The sequence below is a fragment of the Oncorhynchus nerka genome, linkage group LG6 (assembly GCF_034236695.1).
Source record: "Oncorhynchus nerka isolate Pitt River linkage group LG6, Oner_Uvic_2.0, whole genome shotgun sequence".
In the NCBI taxonomy this organism is placed as follows: Eukaryota; Metazoa; Chordata; class Actinopteri; order Salmoniformes; family Salmonidae; genus Oncorhynchus; species Oncorhynchus nerka.
This window is the reverse complement of record NC_088401.1, coordinates 24,541,737-24,550,394: the sequence shown is the minus strand read 5'-3', so window position 1 is coordinate 24,550,394 and position 8,658 is coordinate 24,541,737. Positions and strand designations below refer to the sequence as shown.

Genomic DNA, 8,658 nt, shown 5'->3' with positions numbered 1-8,658 from the left:
CTTAGTCAACCCCTCAGTGGAATTCAAGACAGGTTTCATGAGAGTGAAAGATCAAAGGTCAAGCAGGGGTCAGAGGCCTAGAGGTTAAAGTTTGCTGTGTTTGGGTGAAGAGTAAAAATGTCACATAGTCACAATGTCACATATCCACGTGTTCTGGAATGTTCCCTAATGAGGTTATTTGTACTATTATTAGCTACCACCACCACTACTATTTGTAGTACATGTACTACAATACAAATCGTTGGTAGTGGTGAAAGTTATGTTGATAGGAGGATGATTATATGTTGAGGGTCAAAAACAGAACAATTTGACTTGTTTTTCATCCAGTGTGAATGTGAGTTTAACACAGCTTGAGTCAATGCTTGAAAGAAAATACTGACTACTATCCAAGTTGTAACCTACAGAAACCATCTAAAACTGGACAGTGAAATACAGAGTTACACACACATCAGAGCCTGGTTCCTCTCTAGGTTTCTTCCTAGGTTCCTGCCTTTCTAGGGAGTTTTTCCTAGCCACTGTGCTTCTACATCTGCATTGCTTGTTGTTTGGGGTTTTAGGCTGGGTTTCTGTGTAGCACTTTGTGACATCGGCTGATGTAAAAAGGGCTTTATACATACATTTGATTGATCACTCATTAGAAGAAAGCACTACAACATCAGTATGTAGGCCTGCAATTTGGCACCAGGAGGGCTGTATTCAATCCGCATCGCGGACATTCAGCTTTACAGCGTGATTGAAATGTAAAGGCAGTGTTCCTGCTTTAGCGGAGACTGCATTCACAGCTGAATGTGTCAATTAAATCGGAAATGACCTTCACATTTCTACTGCGGAATGTGTAATGCTTCAGCATTACAGATTTAATAGAGCCCCGAGTGCTAAAAAGTGCTAAAAAGTATCCAATAGAGCCCCGAGTGCTAAAAAGTATCCATTGTCACAATTTCGTTGTAAATACTGTACTAAACAAGTGGATGCTGAAACAGGACTGTGAAATAAAGCCAGGACCCATGTTTTTGTTAGACATACAGTCCTACAGAGGGGAATTGTATTGTTAATTAGATGTACAGATGTACCTCACAACTAAACAAGTTAGGTTTGATGAATCACTCAAATGAGCCAATCCTGTTTTGTGTTGTACTGCAGTACATTATTTGTAATTAGGGCCTACAAATAATACACTGCACTGTACCGTGCACTGTAATATAATCTATGATTCTAATATACTATAAATCAGCCAAGTCTATAATCTTGAAGAGAAGAAACAGGCTAACAGTCTGTACCCATCGTCCTGGCTATCCAGTCTCATGAGCTCTACGTTACATTTAAACTTTTTTACAAATATGTTGTATATTAACGTTTATGTTGACAAAACCTTGTATATTAGGTGTAGCTGGCCTACAAACCCAGCTTAATTACATAGAAAAGGCTACATCTCTGTACAATTAATCCAATACAATGTAAGAGTTTTCCGAATTATTGAAACCGAGCCGTTATTAGTAATCTGTGATCAGTCTGTCTGACAAGGCTCCCATTATGTCTCCTGTCAGCACGCAGTTACACTAAAAAGGATCACACATATGGAGAAACTGATTCAGGGCTAGCACCACCCCTGTCCTTACAATAATAGAGAGTCATTTGTTTATCTAGATGGGACATCAGAGGAAAAGTCCCCGGCTGAGTCAGAGTGTTGAGCTTCGAAAAGAAGCGGCGCCGCTTCCCTGCTGAACCGTCCGCGAGGAGAGATACTGTCAGCGTCAGGTATTACCGGCATTCTGAAAGGAGGGGAGAAAGACTCATCTCTTCTCCCTCTATCTTTCTCTCGTCTACCCCAGCGTGGAGGGAAATACTTGTCAGGGCGCCTCTGAACCACAAGATTGAAAGCGACCCGATGACAAACCCGACGATTAATTGCCCAACTTCATCCCTTTTGACACGAGCACATCCTTTTCTGAGTGAGTGAGTGTGTGTGTGGGGGGTGGCAATGAGCTTGTTTTTGACTTATGTTCCTCACCCCCCAGTATTTTAAGACAGTCGATAACAGTGTAATTACTTTGTTTAAACTGCAAGGTCTTGCAAAGGGCTGGAAGTAAATGAAGTGAATTTGACCAAACAAAAGGCAACATCCATAACCACAGCATCAGAATGTGTCAAATCTATGGTGGGAGCTCATTGAATTTTTATGTCACATAACAATGTTCACAAACTGTACAGTTGAAGACTGCATTTACAGTTGCACTGTACCACAAGCATTTTCATGATACTTTGTTGTCCATTCCCAGTCTATAGAACATTTATTTCAGTGCCATAGGAACATGATGTGATATTGTAACAGACAAAATACCTTAAGAATACATATTATTCATATTCTACAAACACATTTAATCCGATTTTTAAAAAGAATCCAAAGGCAATAATAACTACTTTGTGGCTTTTTCTTATGCATTAAATGGGGAAATGTTGGGAACATCCTAGAAGAGTCTAGACTCAATGTAGTGTCATCACTAGCAGTCCAAATGCAATCCAACATCTCAAATATATAAATAACAATAGAGCTTTACAAACCTGATAAAAGGTGGCAGAAAGTCTGTTCCAAGCGTTCTTTCTGATCATTTGCATAACTATCAAATCACAGTCTTTGTTTTGGTGGCTTCCGCTTCAATTAGTAGTCCCCTCCGTCGTATCTAAATGGATGAGAAACCCTGTCGGGATAGCTGTTGGACGCATAGTTGCCGTAACGGTAAGTGTCAAAGTTCTCAGCCCTCTCGATTTTAGCTGGCAGGGTTTCCGGCTGGTACGACAGCGCAGACTTGATGACCCCAGAATCTTCAGGAATCTTGAGATCGGAGTAAGAGGTGGGCGAGGTGTCCTCGAGCAGGGAGCTGCAGCTGGGCAGGCCCTTGACGTCGTAGAGGTTGTCGCCGTACTTTACCACGGAGGACTTGGGGCAGGGCTGGTAGGACACTTTGGTGGTGGTGGTGATGATGGTCTGCAGGGCAGCGGGCGTGGCTGGCGCTGGGCCAGGGTACCTGCACGGGTACTCACTGTTGTAGTAGTGGTGGTTGGTGTTGCCAGGAAACTGTCCGTACTCGCCCCGCTCGCTGTACGTCCCCTTGCCCAAGATCTGTTTCCAGCCGTGGTGCTTGCTGGTCGTGTCGTAGTTGTTGCGGTCGTGGCCCGAAAGGACCCCGGTGGTGTGGGGTGTGGCCGTGCTGGTACCCAGACCCGAGCTCACCTTGCTGGGCTCAGGGGCCTCCGCCTGGGGGCTACTGGGGTCCTTATAGAGGGCTGTGTAGGAGCCCGAGCCTAAATAGCTTGGCACGGCAAAGTCGTAGCCACACGGAGGCCGGGGCATGTACAGACGGTGGTTGGCCTGCTTCTGGAGTGTGGATGGGGCCTCACCCATGTTGGTGTGGGCATCGTAGGCAAACTTGTAGGGCTCAGGGTTTTGGAAGGGAGGGTAGTGCTGGGTCTGGATGGGGAAGTTGGACTCAGCGATGATGCTAAAGCGGTCTGGGCCCTCCATGCAGGACAGCTGGTGCAGGTTGGGGAAAGGAGTGCCCAGGTCGTGGTATCTCCCGGTCTGAAGAATATTCAGTACATATTAGTGATTGGCTAGGCAAAGACAGTCCACTGCATCTACCAATTTAATAAAAATGGCATTTGGGTAGTTTGTGAGTTATTTACTTTTCAGTCACATTGTATGTGCAAAGAAGGGCTTTTACGGTATTTGAAGTACAGGTCACAAAGTGCTTACTGTTTCTGCCACCCAAACTAAACAACCACAACGAGAAAGCAATGGCAACAGTGGCAAGGAAAACATCTTGAAAGGAACCATAAACCTCTGGCTGAGCAGGTAAATATTCAAAGTACACTTGAACAAAAATATAAACACAACATGTAAAGTGTTGGTCCCATGTTTCATGAGCTGAAACAAAAGATCCCAGAAATGTTCCATACACTCAAAAAGCTTTTTTCTCTCAAATGTTGTGCACAAATTGGTTTAAATCCCTGTTGGGGAGCATTTCTCCTTTGCTAAAATAATCCATCCACCTGACAGGTGTGGCAAATCAAGAAGCTGATTAAACAGCATGATCATTACACAGGTATACCTTGTGCTGGGGACAATAAAAGGCCACTAAAATGTGTAGTTTTGTCACACAACACAATGCCACAGATGTCTAAAGTTGAGGGAGCGTGCAATTGGCATGCTGACTGCAGGAATGTCCACCAGAGCCGTTGCCAGATAATTGAATGTTTAATTCTCTACCATAAGCCACATCCAATGTTGTTTTAGAGAATTTGACAGTACGTCTAACCGGCCTCATAACCGCAGACCATGTGTATGTTTTGCAGCGGTTTGCTGATGCCAACATTGTTAACAGAGTGCCCCATGGTGGCAGTGGGGTAATGTTATGGCCATGCATAAGCTACAGACAAAGAACACAATTTCATTTTAGAGATGGCAATTTGAATGCACAAAAATACTGTGAAGAGATTCTGAGGCCCACTGTGAGGCCCATTTTTTAAAGATATCTGTGACCAACAGATGCATATCTGTATTTCCAGTCATGAAATCCATAGATTAGGGCCTAAGGAATTTATTTAAATTGACTGATTTCCTCATATGAACTGTTGCATGTTGCGTTTGTATTTTTGTTCAGTATAGATATGACTATTGAGGGCAACGTTTCTTACATCTGTCTCCATCAACCTCCTCTTCTGGGAGAAGTGTGGAGAGGACATCCTCCTCTTCACTGCACTCCTCCGGACCTCCGTCTCAGACTTACTCTCTGGTCTGGGGTGGTCATGGACCCCCTTCGCCTGCAATCACATCAATACATACTAGGATGTTACTTTCTTGAAATTAGAAACATCTTTGGTCACATTTAGGATTACTCTTAACTAAATAAATTGTAATATTTGTGAGGGAATGTTTTGCACAGAAGCTCATAACTAAAAATGGTTTGTTTATTGTTTGATTACTTTAATTAACTCATATCGTTAAATTTCACTAATAAAACAACAAATCCATGAAGCCATGTTAATTATAATTTATTGCCTAATATCGCAAAATAGAAATACTAAAAACGTACAGTAGGTCTGCTTATAAACGGCTAATAAACATACATTGATAAGTAAATGCATGTATAAGATCTGCTGTACTGTACAATACATTACAGTACTATACATTAATTATTGTATGAACAATTGTATTGTATTAACAATTGATATACAATGATTATCAAACAGTTTATTAATGGTGACAGACTATTAAACAATGCTTAAAAAACAGTTAATAGAGAGACCTGCAAACGTGTTACCTCTCAATTCAGAATATGAGCCCACAAACCTGGAAGAATATAGCTTTTCCATCTATTCTCCAGAAGTTGGTGACGGGATAGCCACTGTGTCCTCTGCATGGCATCAGCTCCAGGGCAGAGTTACAGCTGGGGCACAGCTTCTCTGGAGAACAACCACCAATACACACAACCACACAGTTTTAAACAAAACCATGTTGGTTAATAGTATAGAAGTGATTTTTGTATTCAAGTATTGTAAGTTTATTTATGAAATATTATACTGTTATGGATGTGAGGAGAAGAATAGTCTATTATGTGGAGGGTGGTTGAAAGTGAATACTGATGAATACATTTTTTACAATAAAAAAAATACATATTTACTATGAGGGGTATTATTTTTAATTAGACCGTTTTTTTTTCAGTCAGACCAACAATATCTGAAGTTGTTTAATAAGTAGGTGTTCTGTATATAAAGCGTTATTGAGTTTATTTTATTGAAGCACCAAGTGTCAGATTTCTATAGTGTATCAAGGTCATGATGATGTGAAAGAATGAGTCAGATGTCAAATGTTACCAGGTGTTAAGTTTAATAGTTTAATATCTTTACAGAGTGAGTGGAATTATAGGCTATTCTCAAAAACAGCCTACAATATCGACAGGCCCAATAAGTAGGCTATCATTATGAATAATTTAACTGAGCTCATTAAGCTTTGAGAATAAATAGTGTTTATTTAGACAATAGGAAATGATTTGATTCAACATCAACAAGTGTTTTAATGTCTTCCTCGTTTTTCCGAAGAGACGGGTCGCCAGGTGTATACCATATGCACGACAGCTGTGCATAATGCATTTACTCACTTTGTTGTTTTTGTCGTGCTTTGTCGCAGATAGCCGGTCGGAGCTGGAGTTTGCTTCCGTCAGCCAGCGTGCAATTTCGGCCACAGACTACCACGCCGAGGCAGGACTTCTTGAGAATCTGACAGTTGTGGTTGTTGGTGTTCCGCATGGCCCATCCGCTTAGGTGCCGCTGTGCGTTCTTATCATCGCCGGTGTAGATGTAACGAGCATACCCATCCGTCCACTCCTGGAAAGCGTCATACTGCTTTGTGTCCTGTCAGAATTAGGGAAAAATATAGATTTTTGATTAGATTCATTATTTTCAAGTGCTTTTTATTAAAATGGATAATACGGTTAAAACAACAACTACAGGCCAATTAATAGAATATTCCTGTAAATAGTGTTCATTGTGACGAAAACCAAAGATATGGACAAACTGCAAATGAATATGTTATTTGATATCTGAGCTATGAAAGCATAGGCTATAAGGCAAATCATGACAACATGCGTGTCAACTAATGTATCATTAACTCTGCATATCTTTACAAATGAAAACTGATTTATTCGATTCAACCGTGAAATACTTTTATTTTATAGGCTACCAAATGCGATAGAATGTTATTTTAAATAGCTGTCACTGAATATATTTTAAATGATTAGCGTCAACTGGCGTATGCAAAACGTCGACATTAGCCTACCTGAGGCAGCTTTGGGTCGTTGATATCCCACGTTAACTTCATACCAAAGGAAGAAACACAGTCGGGGTCTTCAAACTGATCCGAGGACTTTGACATCTTAGAATCTCACAATTTTACGGTTTTGAACTTGACTCATAGCAGGACCCACCAATACAGGTACCGTCCCGTAGCCGCGAACCTTACGAAATCACTTCCTTTGTCAAAAATAAAGCATATGACAGACAACGCTAAAAATGAAAAAGAATTAGAGAATATATGTCCAGAAGTACATGATCTTTATCCGATTTCCTCTGTCTTTTCTCGGTGTTAATCCAAAATTCCCTTGTGTCCTGGGGAGTGTGTCACGCGATGCCAACGGAATAGCAAGGTGAATGACTGTAGGTAAGGGCTGTCTCGTCTATGTAAAGGAGGAGGCAGGACTAGGAAATATGTCTAGCCACAGCTCTGTTGAGGCTGAGCGCTGTGCACTTTCAGTTCACCTGATCCGTGGCACTGACCTCCACTTACTGCATGTCCGTTTCCCCGAACGTTTCTTTCTAGCACTGTGTATGCATGAAACATCAAAAATATTAGGCTATTATGCTGTGTCTCTATGTTGAACTTGAATACACACAGACGTCATGAAATTTCCCAAGGCCGCCCACAAACGATGGGGATTGGCCTGGGCTGTTTCTGTGGGTCTATATTGTTATTTTTCGATGATGCTTGCAGTTCTGACAGGAATATTATCTGTTGTAAATTTCAAACCTGTTGGTTAGGATTAACGAGTCCTCTAAACTCACAAATAAGCAAAAATATATGTGAATAATCTGAATGTGAAATAGCAACATTCAACGGTTACACAAGTAGCCTACATTGACAGGTGTCAACAAGTGATCTATCTGAGATCATTAAGAGTTGTTGTATGTAAACCTAAAGCCACACTGACGTGTAAACATCAAAACAGCTGGGGCTGCACATTAACAATAAACAAAGCATCAATCATTCGGCATTGTTAACGAATGTCATGTTTTAGAGATTTTTGTAGGCTACACCAATGTCTTTACCTATTGTTTTATTGTGGAATGTTGTTCACTTTTCTTTTATTTGGGAATCAGAATTTGGATATTTTCCCGACAGCATTTGGCAGAGTATAATACACATTTGAAGCATGTCAGGGATTTGTTTGCATGTTTCCATCCGTCAAATTGGCACTGTTACGACTTGAGGCTGATCAAAACATAGGCTACTGTATACGGTTAAATGTACTTTTTTCGATTATTATTCTCCTTCATGTGAAATTAAAATATATTGCTGTCCATTAGGCTATTCATTGAGCGAATTACCAGAATACCCAAATAGAACCACTGGCGTAGCACCCCCATCCAACCCAAACATATAACAAAATGTATTATTTATATATATTTATTTAATCGTTTGTTTGGGGTCGCCCCAGAGGTAAGCCCCCGCCCCTCAAACTCTCCAAAAAAATTGTTTACAATACAAAATAAACTGGCCATAATGGATATTAACTGGAAAAGGATCTTATGTAGTTTCTTGCAATAGCCCTCTGTGACTAAGGAATATTTCTCTCAAAACGGTGATTCCTATAATATGTGTCTGGAGATTTGGTCAACTGTCAGATTTGTCCAAAATTAAACAGTAATGAGTAGGGTCAGCTATAACATAATTATTCATGTCCTCGTTACACGTAGTGCAACAAGGCCACTCTGTAAAGTTCTCTACTGTTGATAGATTTAAACAAACAATATTGTAATCACCAAGGTCACAACCATAAACTGTCAGCTCCATCTGACTGATAGGTTAAACTAGAATATGCATTTTGG

General features: G+C 40.8%; 1 protein-coding gene across 1 annotated transcript; it reads right to left on the bottom strand.

The window, feature by feature from the left end:
* Nucleotides 1-2,155: 2,155 nt before the first annotated feature.
* On the bottom strand, nucleotides 2,156-7,390 carry gcm2 (glial cells missing transcription factor 2). Its single transcript, XM_029661113.2, has 5 exons — nucleotides 6,833-7,390; nucleotides 6,156-6,408; nucleotides 5,348-5,460; nucleotides 4,693-4,818; nucleotides 2,156-3,577 (listed from the first exon to the last, which is right to left on the bottom strand). Exons 1-5 carry the CDS (start codon nucleotides 6,926-6,928, stop codon nucleotides 2,657-2,659), a joined length of 1,509 nt encoding a protein of 502 aa, XP_029516973.2. The 5' UTR covers nucleotides 6,929-7,390; the 3' UTR covers nucleotides 2,156-2,656.
* Nucleotides 7,391-8,658: the final 1,268 nt, after the last annotated feature.

Bases quoted from the DNA above. Each gene is read 5' to 3' on its own strand.
- gcm2 (XM_029661113.2), bottom strand. From the start codon at position 6,928: ATGTCAAAGTCCTCGGATCAGTTTGAAGACCCCGACTGTGTTTCTTCC. The intron at 6,409-6,832 runs GTAGGCTAATGT...TAATTCTGACAG, and splicing joins ACGACCCAAAGCTGCCTCAG to GACACAAAGCAGTATGACGC. The intron at 3,578-4,692 runs GTAAGAAACGTT...AATATTCTTCAG, and splicing joins GGAGGTTGATGGAGACAGAT to ACCGGGAGATACCACGACCT.